The sequence below is a fragment of the Mesoplodon densirostris genome, chromosome 7 (assembly GCF_025265405.1).
Source record: "Mesoplodon densirostris isolate mMesDen1 chromosome 7, mMesDen1 primary haplotype, whole genome shotgun sequence".
NCBI classification, from domain to species: Eukaryota; Metazoa; Chordata; class Mammalia; order Artiodactyla; family Ziphiidae; genus Mesoplodon; species Mesoplodon densirostris.
Window position 1 is genome coordinate 3,580,138 of NC_082667.1, and position 20,023 is coordinate 3,600,160.

Genomic DNA, 20,023 nt, shown 5'->3' on the forward strand with positions numbered 1-20,023 from the left:
TAAGAACGTGCTCTCGGGCTTCCCTGGTGGCGCAGTGGTTGAGAGTCCGCCTGCCGATGCAGGGGACACGGGTTCGTGCCCCGGTCCAGGAAGATCCCACATGCCGCGGAGCGGCTGGGCCTGTGAGCCATGGCCGCTGAGCCTGCGCGTCCGGAGCCTGTGCTCCGCAACGGGAGAGGCCACAACAGTGAGAGGCCCACGTACCGCAAAAAAAAAAAAAAAAAAAAAAAAAGAACGTGCTCTCTTCTGTCTAGAAAGAGTCACCTGGGTCACCCATCAACCGTCACAATGACATGGGAATGTCGTCATGGAAAACCACTTTACATGTTTCTCTGGGAACCTGTGCTTCTCTCTCTCTCTGTGTGTGTCTCTCTGTCTCTCTCTGTGTCTCTCTGTCTCTCTTATATCCCACCGTTGGGCCCCGTTAACTTAGGTGTCCACGCTCACTGTCAGGCAGGGGAGTTGGCCTAGAAATGCACATGCTTTGTGATGTAGTCACATAAAACAGGAAAGAATTAAAGTCCCACTTGTGAAATGTCACCAGGGCAGCTGGGCGTGGGCTGCCTGCACCGCGATAATGAAGGCTTTCTCCAGTAGGTTCTGGGTGTTTCCTCACGTGGTGTGGCTGGCGCTCACGGTGAGACTGATAAAATGGCAGAGACCCAGGGCCTGTCTTGATTGCTGCCTCCACTGGAGGTTTTTTTTTTTTTTTTTTTTTTTTTTTTTTGGCGGTACGCGGGCCTCTCACTGTTGTGTCCTCTCCCGTTGCGGAGCGCAGGCTCCGGACGCACAGGCTCAGTGGCCATGGCTCACGGGCGACATGTGGGATCCTCCCGGACCGGGGCACGAACCCATGTCCCCTGCATCGGCAGGCGGACTCTCAACCACTGCACCACCAGGGAAGCCCAATTGGAGGTTTTTTTAAATTGAAACGTGCACATAAAATTTACCATCTTACCCATTTTTACGTGTGTGGTTCAGTGGCATTAAGTACATTCATGTTGTCGTGCGACCATCCCCACCATCCACCCCCATCTTCCTCATCTTCCTAAACTGACACTCTGTCCCCATTAAAGGCAAACTTCCCCTCCCCCTCCCCCAGCCCCTGGCCCCCACCACCCTGCTTATGAATTCAGTACACCAGGTACCTGCCCTAAGTGGCATCGCTCATTACCTGTCCTTCTGTGGCGGTCTTCCTTTATTTAGCATAACGTCCTCAGATGTCATTCATCTTGTCACCTGTGCCAAAATTTCCTCCCTTTTTAAGGCTGAATAATATTCCATTGTGTGGATGGACCACATTTTGGGTATCCGTTCATCCATCAGTGGGGACTTGGGTCGTTTCCATCTTTTGAGAATAATGCTGCTATGCACGTGGGTGTGCAAATATCTGTTTGAGACCATGCTTTCACTTCTTCGGGGCACCTACCCGGAAGTAGAACTGCCAGAATTACCTGAGTCTTTTAAGCACCAATGCTGACTCCCGGGCCTTTTCACATCTCCAGGCCCGTCTAGAATCAGGAGCTCCGATGTGACTGTTCGGGGCTCAGCGTTTGTTATGAACAGATGGGCCGAGGGTCTGGAGTGTGCCCTGCTCGGTCTCAGGCCGTGACCCTCCCTCTCTGTCTCTGCCCCCCTCTCACCTGCAGTCCGGCTTTCCTGCCAGGCGCCAACCAGGATGCGCTCTCGGCCTTCGAGTACCCGGGGCCCAAGCGGAAGCTGTACAGCGCGGTCCCCGGGAGGCTCTTCGTTGTCGTCAAGCCATACCAGCCCCAGGTCGATGGTGAGATCCCCCTTCACCGTGGTGACAGGGTCAAAGGTCAGTGTCCATTCTGCTTCCAGGGCGGGGTCAGGCTGGGGCCCCTCAGCCTCAGTTTATCCCCGTTGGGGTGACGGTGTCCAGGGCATTGCTTCCGCGGGGCCCCCTGTGGAAAATACGGAGCCCTGGGCGGGCGGAACGGGGATTAGAGTGATGCTCATGGCCGCAGCGACTCTAATGTCCATTAGGAAGGGTAGCACGTGAATATCTGGGACGGGAGAGTCCACTGCAGAAAAAAGCAGGGGAGGGGCAGACGAGGGCGTCGATAGGCAGCTCTTTTCCATCTGGAAAACCTCCCAGGGCCTCAGGAGGAGGTGGGAGGTGGAGCTGGGATGGGGCCGAGCACAGGTCGGACTCAGACGCGTCTCGGGGCTCAAGGAGGGGCGTCTCGGGGCTCAAGGAGGGGCATCCAGGTGGATGGTTCAGCCTGGGGGCCTGCAACATTCCAAGGAAGGAGATCCACTGGGTTATAGGGAAGGATGCCCAAAGCAGAATCCTGGGAAATGTGGGTGAAAAGCCTTGAGGGCCGCCACGCATGCCAGGAGTTAGACCAGGGGCAGTACCAGCGATGGGAGCCAGCGACGGTTTCTGAGCAGGAAGATGAGGTGTATGAGGCCCTTAGGGAAGATGGGTTTAGTGCAGGCACGTGCATGAGGTTGTCAGTGGCTGTAGAGGTTCCCTGTGGTGCTGGAGGCCACACGAGGAGGGTAGAGAAGTGACAGGTGTGGGCTGCAGGCCACATGGGGGCAGCTGAGCTCACCAGGTGGAGCAGGAAAGGGCACACCATGCCTGGCCCTGTCGCTGCAGGGCAGCTTTCGGAAGAGGCATGGCAGGGGCAAGAAAGTATGCCCCTTAGGGGTCAGTCGGTCAGGTTCAAATCCATCTGGCCCTGAGCTGGTAAGGATGACCTGCTTCTTCCTCCGTACCGTGCCGTAATCTGGCCAACATCCCCTGGGTTTTACAAGTTTCCGAGGACAGCTGGAGACCCATTCTCTCTTTCAACTCCTTCTTGGAAGTCCAGCTGCATGGAAACTTGACCATCTGGTGGCACCAGCATGTCCCAGGGGCTCTGTTTATTTTATTCCCATCATTTTTTTTTTTTTTTTTTTTTTGCAGTACGCGGGCCTCTCACTGTTGTGGCCTCTCCCGTTGCGGAGCACAGGCTCCGGACGCGCAGGCTCAGCGGCCACGGCTCACGGGCCCAGCCGCTCCACGGCATGTGGGATCCTCCCAGACCGGGGCATGAACCCGCGTCCCCTGCATCGGCAGGCGGACTCTCAACCACTTGCGCCACCAGGGAAGCCCTATTCCCATCATTTTTTGTTTAACCTTAGGTCGTTTCTATTGGTCTATTTTCAGGTTCACTTGCTCCTTCCTTTGAAATGTCCCCTTCACTGTTAAGTCCGTCTTGTGAATTTTTTAATTTCAGAAATGACACGTTTAAATTCTAGGGTTTCCACGTGTATTTTTTTATACTTTCTCTCTATCTGCCAAGACTTCCTATTGCTCTGTCGAGATTTTCACTCTTTGGATGTGCATTGCTGTTTTACAACATCGTGGATGGGTGTCATCGTCCCTCTAAAATCCCCGTCTGTAGTCCCACCATGAGGGTCATTTTGGGGTCAGGGTCACGTGGTTTTCTCTCCTCTGGAGGATGGGCCCCATCCTCTTGGGTCTTTGCATGTCCGGTAATCTTCTGTTGCGTTTTGGACATCAGGGTGTTCAGTTGTGGAGATTATGGCTTCAGTTCATTCTTTCTTTCTTTTTGGAGGGTTGCCTGGGTGACAGCTCAGGCCCCGACTTGAGCGGAGCTGCTCTGCATCTTTTCAGAGAGGTGGGTGCCCTGAGTTGGCCACCCCTCCCTGGCTGTTTCCCGTGTGAGGACACCCCGACTCTCTTCAGGGCGCCTGGTTTCCTGGCTCCATCCTTCTGGTTCTTTAGGCCACTCAGAACGCAGGTTTTTCCTCATGTGCCCCTCCTCTGCCAGCCCTGCCGTGGGGACCATACTTAGTCCAGGCTACCAGCCGTGGAGAAGGGGCTTCCCTATCCAGCTCCCCTCTCCCCTCTCCCCCTGGGCAAGCACGCATCCCACCAGGCCCGTCTACTTCTGTCCGCGTTCTGTACCTTTTTGCATCATATTCAGGGTGTACAGCTGCCTTCTGGGGTGGGGTCCAGTGGGGTCTTTGAGCATCATACCCATAAGTCCCTGATTGTCCCTATGTAGTTTAACACAGTATTTTTGTTAACTTTTAAATTATAAATATAAGCACTCACATGACCTGCAATTTGAAATTTTAATACCAAAGAGCACTGGGTCTCGCTGCCCAGCCCAGCTCTGAAATCTGCTGAGCCCACACCCCTGGGCTTTCGTCCCCCATGTGTCCATCCGTCCACCTTGCTGTCACCCCCAGGCCCCTGGCGGGCTTCAGGCTGGGCTGGGAAGGGCCTGGGGAGCCTTCCCGGTGACCCAGTGACCGGTCACTTCATATCTGGGGGCTGCGTGTCCTTGTCCACACATCAGAGATGATAACAGAGGAGATACAGGTGGAGACTTGTTAGCACCTGCTGTTTACCAGGCACCCTGCTTGGGGACGTCACACGTTTTTCCTTGTAAACCTCGTAGCCACTGTGGGCCGAAGGTGTCAGATCCCACTGTGTGAGTCAGCACGGGCCGCTGTGACAAGGCTCCCCAGACTGGGCAGTTCACACCTCGGGATTTAACTGTCTCCAGTCCTGGAGGCTGGAATCCCAGATCCAGGTGTGGGCGGGGCTGGTCCTCCGGGCCTCTCTCCTCGGCGTGTAGACGGCCGTCTCCTCCCTGTGTCCTCACGGGGTCGTCCCTCTGTGTGTGTCTGTGTCCTGACCTCCTCTTCTTATAAGGACCCCAGTCCTGTGGGGTTAGGGCCCCACCCTAGTGACCTCATTTTACCTTCCTCACCTCTTGAAAGATCCCCATCTCCAAACACAGCCACATTCTGAGGTTCTGGGGGTCAGGACTGCCACATAGGGGTTTGGAGGGGACACCATCCAGCGCACACGGGGGCTCAGCTCAGGTCGTGGCGAGGAGGGACTGCACGGCTGCCTCAGTGCCCTGACTGTGCTGTGAGACTGGGCAGCCTGTCCTTACATGGTCTCTGGGCTGCTGAAGGGCTGGGCACCGCCCGGATGGAATTTGGACTCCATTTTAACTTTTAAAGACCCCATCTCCAAGCACAGTCACAATCTCAGCTGCTGGGGGTCAGGACTCCAACAGAGGAATATCGGGGACAGGATCCAGCCCATAAAAGACCCCTGTCTAAGTTACATGGTAACTTGGGGCAAGGCTCCCACAGCTGCCTACCTGGGGATGGGGATCCCGGTCTAGTTTGTCTGGACTGCGAGCACAGCCCCCTTTGTCTCTCTGAGTCGCTCACCCCTGCAGTCGGCTTGGTGCCGGCGTCACTTGGCTGTGCCCAAGTGTGTGACCTTGACATTGCCTGGAGAGACGAGAGGCAGATGCACGGTCCCCACCACGAGTTTCTACGTGGACCCTTGGCGGTCAGCCAGGCCTCTCCGGTAGCTGGACAGCACCCGGGCAGGTCCCTGTGCTCCACTCGCCATCCAGGGCAGCGCTCCGAGACGCCCCTCTCACATCTGGGTTCCGTTGGGCTGCCATGGTGTACCTCCCCATCGTCTGGGCTGCACTGAGTGTAAGGGGCCAGCACTGATTTTTGGAGAAAATGGTTCAAGCGATTATGATCGTGGTGGTCCTCAGGGAGGTTGCCTGTCTGTTCCCTTTAGGCCATTTCTTCAAATTATTAGGCAAAGACTTCTAAAGCTGAGGTACTCTGTGCTGTTGACCTTCAAAACTCATGGGTCCAGGTGTCCTTTATCTGGCCTTTAAGATTAAGATGACAGATGAAGGAGGCATTTCTGTGGCCATGATCTCTTCTCCGCAGTTCTGGCGCCTGGGGGTCCTGAGTAATTTACAGAAGGTTAAGATGTGCAGAGATTATACTGACCTCCCACTGCACAGATACACTCTGAGGGAGCCAGGGCTTTGGGGTGGAGGTGCGCCCCCAGCCCAGCATCACAGGCCTAAGGGACAGAGACCCTCCCTTACCTCACCCCTGAGAGCCTGACCCTTACAAACAAAATATTTGTCCAGGCAGTGCCTGGGCAGCACTTGGGACCTCGTGTCTTTGGGTTTGCATTGCTCACCCACGCTCGGCATTGGTCCAGTTTAAAAATGAATACGCTTCATCCCCCCAGTGGGCGTCTGTGAGGCCCTCTGTGCACCCAACACTGAGCCAAGGAAGGGGGAAACCCAGCGCCCTCATCCCTGCACACAGGGCAGCTGTGTCTGTCCCACGACCCTTGACTTTGCGTTTTCACTGTGCAGTGGTCCCCTGCTGCTTATGGCACTAACATAATCCTCAGGTTCTTCATTAATAAGCCAGCCAGAAGCCCGGTACTGCCCGTGGGGCATCGGCCAGCCTGCCCTTGCACTTCCAAGTCCAGGTAGTATCTTGTAGCTGCCAGGCAGGCTGCTTCCCTGTCTCCTGCTGTGAATTCTCTTTTCTCAAGCTAATTTCAAAGATCCTGTGGGCCTGGACTCTTGGCCTCTCCTTCCCCAGCTCTAGAGGGGCCGACACGACCTCATGGTTGCTTCTCTTCATCAGGGTGGCCTGTCCCCCGACTTTGACACCTGAAATAACTGATGGTGGGGACTCGGAGGTCCCACTCTCCCGTCTCAGCTGGGACCCGAGAGACGGGACACAGTGGCCACATGCCGAGCGCTGTGAGATACAAGGACGCCAGGACGCCCGGCGCTTGCATCCTCTCCCCCAAGCCTAACGGGCAGAGGGGACCTGGGGGCTCAGAGGCTCTGCAGTGCCCCCTCCGAGGGACACTTTGCCAGGCCCCTGGTCTACGACTGAAGGAGGCATGGTCAGCCAGCAAATGGACCAGAGCCACCGGCCCCTCCTCCCTGCGTCCGCAACCCACACCCTCCAAGCCCCGCCCACTAACCCCTCCCCCTTTCCCTGTCTCTAGTTCTGAGCATCGGCGAAGGGGGCTTCTGGGAAGGCAGCGCCCGCGGCCACATCGGATGGTTCCCAGCTGAGTGTGTGGAGGAGGTCCAGTGCAAGCCCAAGGACAGCCAGGCAGGTAAGGCGGACCCCACCCTCGTCCGTTCACCTCTGTCCGGCCTGGGGTCGGCGTCGTTGCTGACTTAGAGCGCGCGGCAGGTACGGGCAGGTGTGCGGTTACCGAGAAAGGCTGAGTTTCGGACCGAGGGCTTCTCTGATCCTCCGAGCGGTGGACGCCATCCCACTGGGCTTTGTCCAAACCAGAAATCGGTTGCAGGGCAGCCTGGAAGCTTTGAGTTAAAACGCTGGTCTATGCGTGTGCCAGGAAACTTGGAGCGTGCGTTCTAGCCGTCGGAAAAGGGCTTTGCGGGGAGAGTAAATGATTGAAACTGCTTTATTGATCTCTCACGCCGACATCATAAACAGGCAGCTTCGCGTTTCCCCACCGGCCCCTGCCGTGCCCTCCCTGAGGACTCGAGGTTTGCTGTCTCAGTGAAAACTGCTCGAAACAGGCCTGCGCTCGAAACAGGTCTGAGGCACATCACTGCAGCACCTCGCAGAACTCCCAGACACAGCCCCTGCTGACGCTCGTCCTGAAAGCGATTGCCAAAAGACTGGATTGATTGAAATGGTAGGAGGAAACCACTTATATAAAACGGCATTGAGAAACAAATAGGAGAGGTGGAGAGCACAAAGCACTAGGTTCTTCTAAGAGCCTGGTCTACGCAGGCCCTGCTGGCTTCTGGTAGAATCCCAGACCCATGGTGCATCTGTCAGAAGTGGCCACGTTCGCTTTGTGGCCGATGGCTTTGCTGCATCCTTGGGCAGTCTCATCACGGCGCCAGTTGGGCTGTGTTCCTTTCCGGAACCTCTAGGGAACAGTTCATTCCTTTGCCTTTTCCAGGTTCTGGAGGTCACAGCATCCCTTGGCTGGGGGCCCCTCCTCTGTCCTCAAAGCCTGCAGTCGTGGGCCAGGTCTCAGGCCGCATCTCTCTGACCCTGCCTTTTGCCGCCTCTTTCTCCAGTTTTTAGGTCTAATGTAGTCAGATCGGCCCCACCTGGAGGACCCAGGTCAGGCTAAACTGATTAGAAAGCTTAATTCCCTCTTGCCTTGTAAGGTCACGTACTCACAGGCACGGGGGATTCGAGCATGGGCGTCTTTTGGGGGGGACCATCCTCTGTCTACTAAGGATGGTAACTATGAACACGGTAACTCTACTTATGATATGGATTACTGGCCAGAGGAGGGAGGCACCGCTGTGACCCGGGGTGGAGTGGGGTGGAGGGAGAGAACAGTGCAAAGGAGATGGGATTTGAGCTAGATTTTAGGGTGGGGGAGTGTCCAGAGTGGTTCCTGTTGGGTTCTGTTTGCCTTGGGCTTTCTGAGATCATGACTTATCATTGTCTTTTATAAAGGTATGGTTTATGTGCGGTAAAAAATGCACAGGTTATAGAAGAGTTCAGTGCATTTTGACAAACGTCTCCTCCTGTGTCTCCAACTGCAATTAAGAGGTGAAACCTGTCCATCACCCCAGAAAGGTCTCTCAGGCTGCTTTCCAGTCACCCACCTCCCAGCAGGAGGCAACCACGGTTCTGATTTTGTTACCGAACCAAAGTTGGGTTCATCTACCCGACGTGCAGCCAAGCCAATCTACTAATACCAGGTTGGGGTGAAGGAAGAAGGCAGTGTTTATTGCACGTGTCCGATGTGAGGCCGGCAAGGAGAATGGGCAGCTTATGTTTAAAAGCCCCAAACGCCCTGAAGGCTCTCAGGGAAGGGTTTTGAAAGATAGTCTGAGGGAGAGACTCATGGGGTGTGTGATCGGCTTGTGCACAATTCGCTGACTGATTGGTGGTGAGGTAACAGGGTGATGTTTCAGGAATCTCCATCAACAACTTTCTGGTGCCGTTCAGTCTGGGGTCTACGTGCTGGTTGTCAGCATGCAATTAACTTCCTCCACCTGGTGGGCATTTTAGTATCTGCAAAACAACTCAGGGACATGACTCAGGATATAATCTATAGCACCTGAGGAGGAACTAAAGGTCCTTGACTTTGTTTTACGGCTAAACTATTATTATTTCGTCTTGCTTGACTGTCTTGGTGTTGTATTTCTCTGATGACATTTGCTCTTTGGAACTCGGGGAGGGCCTGGGAAGCTAAAGCTTTTCTACAAACAAGAGGGAAGCTACACGAGGGGTGGGAGTGGGGGGGTTCTGTCTCCAGGAAGTCCCCACAGGGTCCTGCTCGGTTTCAGTTTGTCACCAGAGATCAGTTTAGCCTGCTGTTGAATTTCAGAGCTGGAACCTACAGCACACACTCCTGAGCCTGGTGTCTTTCACACAGCTGAACGCTATTGTTGGGCTGTAGATCGGTGCTCTGTATATTTTTGCTGCCGAAGAAGAGTGTTTGGCTGTATATTTATACCCCAGTATGTTTATTCATGCTCCTGGTGATGGATGTTTAGATTGCTTCTCAGTCTGGGCTCGCCACTTAGGCTGCTCTGAACATTTTTGTGCGAGTCTTTCTCCAGCCGTGTTTTCCTTTCTCTTGGAGAAACACCGAGGTGCGTAACTACTGGGTCACAAGGTAGGAGTGTGTTTAATTTTATAAGAAACTGCCAAACAGTTGTCCAAGCTGCTGTGCCTTCTTGTACTCCCATCCCCCAGTGTGTGTGCATTCCAGTGGCTCCACTTCTCAGTGACATTTGGTAACAACAATCTGTTTAATTTCAGCCATTCTTAATGGGTGTGGAGAGTATCTTACTGCGGGTATAATTTGCACTTTTCTGATGACTACTGTTATTAAACACCTTTTCGTGTGCTTTCTTACCTTATGTATAGCTTCTCTTGAGAACTATCGGTTCAAGTCTTTTGTCCATTTTTAATTGGGATGTTTCTTTCCATCATTGGCTTGTAGGAGTCGTTTACAGAGTCTACTTATCAGTACTTGGTTAAATGTATGTTGCACATATTTTTCCCAGCCTGTGACTTAGCCTTTTCATTTCTGTGTCTTTTAACAAGGTTTTTAAATTTTTTAAATGAAGTCCAATTTCTCCATTCTTTGCTTTCACAATTAGCACTTTTTATAGCGCCTGTTTTTTTAATGTTGAAAGCTGTGTTGAATATACATAGAATCCAGAAGATGGCAGAAAATATTTTTTAAATATTTCCATGCAGCAAGCTCCTTCCATACAGAGTTGGCTGGTTTGAGCCCTTAGACGCTTTCTCTTTAGTGTAGGACCACTTTTATAGACTGTAAGGTGGACAGTTAGCTGGCAGATCTCACTCACGTGCACTAAATGACAGGTGAATGATTCTAGGAAGGACCAGCAGGATGGAGAAACCTGCTTGGGGCACTTTATGCCTGTGAGTGGGACCAACTGATTTCTCGCCGCCTGATGACAAAGATCAGAGGCCAAGGGTAGCCAAGAGCAGACTGAAACGGCGGCCCATGATCGTTGGCTGATTCGTTGATAATAAGCTCCACTCGGTTCCATGAAGAACGTGGTGGTTATTTATGTAACAAGTGATGCACTTGCTCATTTAACCTTGGCTCTGATTTCTTAGGACCATGTGTGTTTCCAGCAGGCATTCCTCCGTGGAAAGCCTTATCCGGCCTGTGGAATAAGCAGGGCAGGAAGTAAGCCCGTGACTTACACACAAGCCCCCACATCTCAGCAACAGGCTGGGCCGTGAGCTGTTTCTTTGAAACTTCACGCTCTGTGCTCTGTCCTAGCGCCACATCCGGGCAGCCTCCCTACGGGGCGCCTGGCGTGGGTTCCTGGAGTCGCACCACCACTGATTCATCCTGGTGCCCGTCCTCCCGGAGTGATGGGGACACAGGGCTGGCCCAGGCTCCTTCTCAGTTCCGCTGCCTCCCACCTGGCACGGGTGACTCAACGGCTCTGCATAGGTTTCTTCACCTGGGAAGGACGTCAAGGTGATGTGTGCACAGGGTCGGGGGAAGGAGCCCAGTTGTAGGATTTTTTGTTTCTGTGCAGGAGAGACGGAGGTGAGTCCCGATGTATAAAAGCTCCCCTCTTTGCGTGCATCAGCCCAGAGAATTGACAGCAAGGTGCCCCGGGTGACGATGTTACTGTGTGTGTGTGGAGGGTGGAAATTTGGAGGAAATGGACAGTTAATTATATACACGCCCCTCCCCACATACCCATCACACGTTTATCATGGTATCTACAGAGCCGGTGCCCCGATAACAGTGGTGCAGTACCAGCTGCCTCGATGCTCTCTGAGGGCACGTGGTACCTGGACAGCAGGAGTGGGTCCTTATCCTGCTTGCTTGTCCCACCTCCCCCCAACCCTGTGGGTCTTGGTCTAACAGCCCCTCCCCCCTGCATTCCAGAGGCTGCCAAGGTGACCACAGAGAGGACTGGCCGGCTCTGAGTTCCATGAGGCCACCCTTCTCCGCCAGAGCTGTGGGGAGGAGTGAAAAGCTGATAGGAAATAGCAATTCCATCTAGTCGCCCTTGGCATTGTGAGGTGCTCAGGTCTTCATACCAGTTCTGTGTCTACATGAAAGTTGTCCCGGCCCACCCCCCTGCCCTGCTACTGCAAACACCTGCACAGTCTCGCTCACCCTCAGGAGGGGGCTGGGGCCATGGTACAGACCTCTGCTCCGGGTCCTTCTCCACAGCGCGGTGGGATGCCCAGCCTGTCGGGGGCCCCTCTGCTGAGAGCGAGATTCCTGCTCTTTGAGCCCCACCCAGAATCCAAACGGTCCCTGAAGCTCAGGCGGCTGTTTGAGCGTTTGTTTCCTCACTCCCAGCAAATGGGAATCCAGCTCATCTTTGGTTTCAGTTGCCGTGATCTGATGGGAACGATGCCCAAGGCCACGGCTGGCCTTCACCTTCAGCACAGAGTGCCCCGTGTGACCCAGACCCAAGTGATGCCACCCCCGGAAGGTGTTGAGTGAAGCCCAGGGTCTCCTGCAACCCCCAAGCCAGGGGGGCTGCTCTGGGCCGCCTTCTGGAGCCTCCCCCGCTGGACACCCCAAGGCCCACCAGAGACCTCCCTTTACCCCACCACAGGGTTCACCCCAAAACTCTCAGTTGCCATCTTCAGGCCGCCTCAAGCTTGGGGGCGGGATGGTGAGCAGACATAGGGCCCAGCAGCCCTGGCCCAGGTCCTCCCAGGAGTCTGTCCTGGCACGGAAGCCCCCTCCGGCGGCAGCACGCCCTGAGGTCCTCTCTTCCAGCCCATCAGGCCCGCAGCCTGGGTCCAGCCCGGGGGCTCAAGGGCTACGCCGGGGTCTGGGCTGGGCTGGACAGAGGTATCCTGCACGCCCGGAGGCTTTATTCTCTGGCCGGCTCACCTCTCAGGCTGGCCCCTGGGAACCTTGGGCTAGATCCAGGTCCAGCAGAGAGAGAGAGGGGTTGTGAGAGAGGGAAATTGGGTCTCCCCTGCCTCCTCTGCAGATGTCCCAGGACTGGCCCTGATTAGGTTGACTTGGGTCATATGTAGAATCATTCTTTGCCGCTGGTGGATGGGTGTGCTCGTGTGGCTTGCCGGGCCTGGGCAGGGCTGCGGGAGGAGGGCAATGCCAAGGCCAGTCTGGTGCTTGACCAGCAGAGGAGGGGGGCTGGGCTTCTGCGGGCCACGACTGCAGTCTCCCCTTCAGCTGGGAGGCCAGAGCGTCTGGGCTCTTTGACCAGGGGCGGAGGCCACTGCTGTGACCCGCCTTCACCCTGGGAGACAAGGTAGGCGTGGGAGCTGTCACCGCACCTCCGGGCAGCGCTGGTTGGAGCCACGGGGCAGCGGCCAGTGCGGTCCCCGCTATGAAACAGGTGTCCCGGTAATCACGGTGCGTGTGAACGGTCTGCGACGTATCACAGTGGGCACGGTCGGTTCCAAAATGGAATGTTTTTGTTATCTTTAGAACATTTAAAAATACAGGGCAAATGCCTCTATTAGCACAACTGTAACTTAAAATATTAATAAGAGACAAAAGAGCCGGCTTCCGAAGGAGTTACACGCTGTTCCCTAACGGAACATAAAATCAATATGGGGACTCATTGTCCTGGCTGCTAATGATTGTGTTTTTGTTAAACAACCGTAGCAGAAGTGTACAGCCTCCCCGCTTCTTTCTTTTACGCCATTTTATTAAAATACACTTGGAGCCTCGCCGCCTTGGTGTGTGCACTGTCGTCTCCAAGCAGCTGCTCTGTGTTTTAAATACCGGTTTCCACGCTCGGGCTTGCCCCCAAAATAGAAATCTGCCAGGTCTCTCTGCTTCCGTCAGGAGGATTCAGTCCTTGACGTCACTCTGGGACCCAGGCCCTCTCCCCTTCCCCGCAGCAGCGATGACCTGCCCCTGGTTACCATGGCAACCTGTTGATGCTCGTACCAGCCCCGCCCTCCTTCCCCACGGCCCCTCCTGATGCTACAGGTTGTGGTCTGCAGCTCTGTCCCCAGTCGCCTTGCACAGTGGTGGTCACTACGGGCCAGTGTTCTGGGGGCGGGGGGGGCGAGTGTCACCGAGATTCTCATGGGGGTGGGGGACACTCTTAACTCCCACCCTGGGTCACCTGTGTGGATGGCAGTGGGCAGGAAAGGGCTGCCATGACAAAATACCACAGACCGGGGGCTTAAACAACAGATATTTATCTCCCAGAGTCCTGGAGGCTGGAATCCGAGATCCAGGTGTGGGCAGGGCTGGTCCTCCTGAGGCCTGTCTCCTCGGCGTGTAGACGGCCGTCTTCTCCCCGTGTCCTAACGTGGCCTTTATTTGTGCTGGCACATTTATGGCGTCTCTCCCTCTTCTTGTAAGGACACCCATTCTATTGGATGAGGGTCCACACTTATGACCTCATTTAACTCTGATCAGCTCCCTAAAAACCGTATTTCCAAATACAGTCATAGTGGGGGTTAGGGCATCACCACACGGACCTGGGGATACAGTTCAGTCTGTGACAGTGGTGAAAAGTGGTAGCCACGTGCCGTGCCCTGCTCCACGTGGGACTTTGCAGACGCCTCCCCCCTCCCTCCTGTCACACAGTCCCATCCCCAGTGGGCCCGTTCTTCTGTCTGAGTCGAGGGCAGTGACTGTGCTCTCTGTCCCGAGACTGTTCCCTGCCCAGGCTGCACGCTGACCCACCAGCATTTGGAAGCCTCTCGGGGTCAGCCCCAGGGCTGTCCTCTGCTCTGGGGCAGATATCATCAGTACACTGGGTGCAAGCCAAGGGGATGGAGGAGAGGGCCTGTACGTTAGTTTGTAAATACGGTTTGTAAGGTCAGTTGACCAAGGTGTATTGTCCTCTGTGAGGGCAAAGAACCAGGAGGATACAACGGGTTCACATCGGTGTTCCCCATACTGGACGTGGGGCCTGAAATGGAGCAGGTGCTGAGAAAGTACTTCTGGGATGGATGAGTGGATGGGTGAGTGGACAGATGGGTGAAGGTTTGGGTGGACGGATGGATGGACAGATGGATGGATGGATGGACTGATGGAGAGATGGAGGAATGAGTGGATGAATGAATGGGTGGATGGATGGACAGACAGATGGATGGATGAAGAGATGGGTGGATGGACAGATGGACAGACGGACAGGTAGATGGGTGGACCGTGCCTGAGGGTGGTGTCAATACCCATTCTCCCTCTCACACACAGCTCACCCCAATTCCGTTCATGGAGCCTCTCCCACTTTAAACCTCCCCAGCTCTACTGGATGAGATCTCTTTAAAACCATTGTGTTTGCAGACAGCAGGGAAGGCAGTGGGCTACTATGATACCTAAGAAAAGACCAGCATCGTTGACATCCCAGGCCAGGGTGTCTTCGGGTCTGGCTGCTGGAGGTTGTTCAGGGAGCAGTCCCTTCAACTGACCCAGAGGCACAGTGGCCTCCGTCTCTGCCTGTCCTCCCCCCTGCAAATACAGGGAACTGGACCTGCACCCCACCCCGCAGAGCCGGCAGAGTGGCGCTGGGGTTAGGGCATCCTGCCGGAGCAGTCGACTGCCCCATCCCCCTTGTCTGTGTCATGAGTGACTTGGCCTCTTGGGGGCCCCAGAAGACGGGTGTTGTCATGCCCTGCAAGAGGTGTGATGAATGAGCTGCTCCCAGTATGTGCAGGTGGCCACTGACCTGCCATCTGTAATTCTAGTGAGGACAGACCCGTGGCCTCTCCCTGGGCACCCAGTTTAGGGATGGTTAGCCAGGCCAGGAGCCCCCCCTCTAGCTGGGACACAGACAGGACCCAAGGGCTACCCCCCCAGAGTAAGCCGTGGCTCATTTTGGAGGACGGAACCATCATATGGTGCTCTGTTATTGAGTTAAGATGTTGTTTCTGGCTCCTCTGAAATAGACGATAGGAAACAGATCCTGGGATAATGAATAAACATTGGCTTATGGGGGCTGCATGCTGGGAAAGATGAACTCTCACGTTGGCAGATTAAATGTAAGACATGCATATGTAAAGGAGATGTGTAAGGGCCAGCCTCCTGCTTCAACAAATCATACAGCCAAGGAAAGCATCTGGGAGGACGCTCTGAATATCCCCTGTCCCCAGCCGGGCAGGGTCTGTGGGCTTGGGGGCACCAGGAGGGGGAGGAGCCCGGGTTCCTGGAGGACCTGGCACCATCCACAGACGTAAATCAAGAGTTAGCACTCGTGTTCAGCAAATGCAGCTTCCAGAAGCTTCCAAGTGGTTAAACAAGGGACTTCCCTGGTGGTCCAGTGGTTAGGACTCTGCACTTCCACTGCAGGGGACATGGGTTCGATCCCTGGTCGGGGAACGAGGATCCCACATGCCATGCGGCGCAGCAGAAAAAAAAAGTGGTTAATCAAATCAGGTGTAAGATCGGTGCTGGGCGTTCAAACCTTTTCTGCCTCATTTTACTTCCCTCTACGATCTGAAGGACTTCAGACATGGCACCCACCTTTCTATCTCCTTAAACTGAGATGAACTTCTCCAACCATAAGACTTACCCTTTTAAAGTGTAGAATTCCGTGGTTTTTAGTCTAGTCTCAAGCTTGTGCAAACATCACCACTATCTAATTCCAGAACATTTTCATGACCCCAGAAAGAAACCTGTCCCATTAGCAATCACTCCCCATCCCCCACTTCCCCCAGCCCCTAGCAGTCACTCATCTACTTTCTGTCTCCACAGATTTGCCCATCCTGGACATTTCCTATAAATGGAAGGCTACTATATGCAGTCTTTGGTGACTGACTTGCTTTAGCGTAATGTTTTCAAGGTTCATCCATATCGCAGCAGGTGTCAGAATTTCATTTCTTTTTCAGGCTGGATAATATTTCCTTGTAAATGTAGACCACGTTTTGTTGATCCATTCATCAGTTGATGGACATTTGGGTTTCTGCTTTTTGGCTTTTGAGTTAGTACTGCTGTGAATATTCGTGTAAAAGTTTCGGTTTGAACACTTGTTTTCAGTTCTTTTGGGGCACACCTAGGAGTGGAATTGCTGGGTCACGTGGTAACTCTGTTTCACCTTTTGAGGAACTGCCACACTGCTTTCCATTTTCCTTTCCCTCCAGTGGTGTATGAGAGTTCTGATTTCTCCCTGTCCTTGCCAACACCTATTTCTGGTTTTTTTGGTTATAGCCATCCTAGTGGGTGTGAGGTGGTATCTCATTGTGGTTTCGATCTGCACTTCCCTGATGACCAGTCATGTTGAGCATCTTTTTTTGGTTTTTTTTGCGGTATGCGGGCCTCTCACCGTTGTGGCCTCTCCCGTTGCGGAGCACAGGCTCCAGACGCGCAGGCTCAGCGTCCATGGCTCACGGGCCCAGCCGCTCCGTGGCATGTGGGATCTTCCCGGACCGGGGCACGAACCCGTGTCCCCTGCATTGGCCGGTGGACTCCCAACCACTGCGCCACCAGGGAAGCCTGTTGAGCATCTTTTTATGTGCTTATTGGCTGTTTGCGTATAATCTTTGGAGAGGCATTCGCTTTTTAAATTAACATGTTATCATACTCGTCGTGTCTGGTCCTGCAGTGAATTTGGAAAACATAGAAAGGTATAAAGAAGAAAACAAAAATCACTCATAATCCTACCCCACATTGATAATCCCCACCCTAAATTTTGGTCCTTCTTTGAGTAAAAATGCATATTAAACAAATTTGAATGCATCCTTTTAAATTATGGATCCTACTTTTTCTCTTTCCCAAGTGGCAAAGGACATGGTGTCATGGATTGAAAACAGTCTTCCGAAACACCATTTCCGGAAGCCGTCGTGGTTGAGCCATTGATGGACAATGTCCATCACTGATGTCATTGATGTGACATTGACATGACACTGGCTATCCAGCTATCCGCTTTGCTATTGCAAGTACCACTTCAGCGAGCAGCCTCACAATTTTTTTATTTTTTTTTTGGCTGCATTGGGTCTTCGTTGCTGCGCGCGGGCTTTCTCTAGTTGCGCTGAGCAGGGGCTACTCTTCGTTGCGGTGCACGGGCTTCTCGTTGCGGTGGCTTCTCTTGTTGCGGAACACGGGCTCTAGGCGCATGGGCTTCAGTAGTTGCAGCACACGGGCTTCAGGAATTGTGGCTTGCAGGCTCTAGAGCGCAGGCTCAGTAGTTGTGGCGCACCGGCTTAGTTGCTCTACGGCATGTGGGATCTTCCCGGACCAGGGCTCGAACCCGTGTCCCCTGCATTGGCAGGTGGATTCTTAACCACTGCGCCACCAGGGAAGTCCCACAATGTAAAAGCTCTGTGTCCATGACCTCAGGATGCGTCGCCTTTAATCAACTTGCCCTGGTATATTGCCCAGCGTGAAGCCACCTCTTCTCTGTCTTCAGCCCTAGAACTGCACTGACGTCCGGGACAGACATCTGACTGCATCCCGTCTATTTCCTTCAGGGAGTCCCCAAGGGTCCTCTTGGGGTGCAGCTCTCTGCAGCTCCCTGAAGATAGGACCTGCCCACAGCCGTTGGGGCAGGGGAATTGGGGACATAGAATACACCTTTTCTCAAGTCAGCAGGGACTGGCTCCACGGGCAGGCGAGACACGCCGCTGCACAGGCCCTCGCCTCTTTAACGCTCCCAAGTCGCCATCCTGGAATTCTTCATCGTTTTTGCACACCCTCCCCACCCCACCCCCATTTTCATTTTGCATTGGGTCCCTAAACTTTCCTAGAGGCTCTGCTGACTTGGTTATGCCACCATCTGCCTCCACCTGGTGCCCGAGGGCATGCGTTTTGTGCTCAGACTCAGAGATCTTCACCCTCTAGAGGGCTGCCATTTTTAAACAAAGGAGCCTTGTTTTGAAAACACCCAGGGTTTCCTAATTCCTGATGGCACGGACTGCGGCGCATTGGGAGTTCTTCCTGCAGCTCAGCTGAGGTTGGGATTTGGCCGCAGGGAGTATGTGTTATTGATGCACCCCCTCCAACCTCCCCCTGCCCAAGGACAGGGCTCTAAACTCGGCTCAGCAGTGGCCGTGCTGACCACAGTGGGCCAGGCTGACCTGCACCGTGGACCACCTGCTAGGATGGGCGTGGAGCGGTAGCCAGGCTGCAAAAGCCTGTTGTGACTAGACACAGGCTCCGGTGCCCCCGTGCAGCGGGAGCCCCGGCTCCAGGTTGTCTCTGCTAGAGATTTGTGTTGAGAAATCATTGCCGAATGAATGCAGCCAGATCCCCCAGGAACGTGCGTGGTCCAACGCTGCACAGCTGTTGACTGTGGCGAATGTGCCCCAGCGGCCCCTGCTTATTTAGCCGAGATGCAAATATGACCTTCACCTGAATCCAGAAGGTTCTCACTTTGCCCTCCATGTGTGCAGAGGAGCCGCCCCTGGGCTTCTCCGTGGAGCCCCCACCCCGGGCTGAGCACCTTCCTTTGTCAGGTGCCCAGGGAGCCAGCTGCCCTTGCATCTTTAGCACCAGCCAGTGGGAGTGTGGCCCCAGAGCGCGCCCCAGCCTCCGTGTCTCTGAACAGTGCCCTCTGCCCGTGGGGCTGCCCGCAACCCTCCCTCCCCTCCTTTCAGGACCAGTGGCGGGTCCCCCGAGCCTGTTAACCCCTGGGGTGCGGTGTGGGGAGGAGGGACTGAACTTGGAGCAGGGAGGACTCTTTGGGGGCCTTTTTCTAAGGAGAGGGAAGGCCCACCTTCTGATTAGTGCTAAGAAAACTGACACCAAGGTCACTTTCCTTGTCACCGCAGTGCTTCTGGTTTGCAAATGGTTACAACTTCTCAAAGTGCCGCTTCTTTTTCCCAGATGCCTTCTGTGGGATACAAAGGGCCCATTTTACAGAGAAGGACCCTACAGGTTAAGTAACTTCCTGGCGGTCACGCTGGGACCCGGGCTCACTGGCCTTCTCAGCACGATGATGTCCATCCAAATGGGTCTTTTAGGGCCAGCAGTGGGGGACAGGGAGGGGTTGTCAAATAATTTAGCTGGACAGCTAATCAGGACAGTACCTGACCATGACCTTGATGGGCTCCGGAAGTTCCCATCCAAGCAGATTGGTAGCCATGTTAGCAGTCGCCCTGAGGGCCTCCCCAAGCCTGAGTCGTGTTCCTAGATTTTATTATTGGAGCAGGGGCTGGGCTGGTGGCTCTGTTTCCTGGAAGGACACCCGAGTAAAGGACAGGAGAGAAGGCCAAGGCTCTGATCCCACATGGAGGATACTGGAGTAGAAACTAGAACTTTCTCTCTGCCCTAGACCAGAGCTTTATCTGACCTGATCCCCCGCTGCACGGTGCCCATCAGAGATGGAGGCCCAGGTCGTGCCACCCACCTGCTGTGACATGCCACCCAGAGGTCACACCCTCACAGTGGTCCCCTCGTGACCCGCGTCGGGGTGGGAAAGGGGGGCAGCCTCGTGCCTGCAGCCTCCCGGGTCTGCGGGATGCCATGTGTTGGAGCCTCTCCCACTGGCACAGATCAGAGCATTGGGGGCGGGGGTCACAGACCTCACTGAGGGTCAGTGAGAGCTGCACACACACACGTACACACGCACGCCTGCATGGTGCACCATACGTGTGCACACGTGCTCACATGTGTGAGCATACACACAGTGCCGTGGACTCTTCCAGAGGCTCAAGGAGCCCCCGCCAAGGGCCCCGGCTGCGCGGTGTGTCCCTTGAACACCCACTCAGGTAAACGTGCAGCTTCCGCTTGGCTTCAGGGCCGAGCTGTCCTTGAGCCCTGGCACAGAGACAG

The 20,023-nt window shown here is 54.6% G+C and overlaps 1 protein-coding gene across 2 annotated transcripts in view; it reads left to right on the forward strand.

The window, feature by feature from the left end:
• SHANK2 (SH3 and multiple ankyrin repeat domains 2) overlaps positions 1-20,023 on the forward strand; it is a 462,517-nt gene that overhangs the window by 193,428 nt on the left and 249,066 nt on the right. For both annotated transcript variants that reach the window (XM_060104098.1, XM_060104099.1), the window contains 2 exons: positions 1,650-1,819; positions 6,854-6,967. In XM_060104098.1, coding sequence (XP_059960081.1) covers positions 1,650-1,819; positions 6,854-6,967 — 284 coding nt within the window. The remainder of the gene's footprint in view (positions 1-1,649; positions 1,820-6,853; positions 6,968-20,023) is intronic.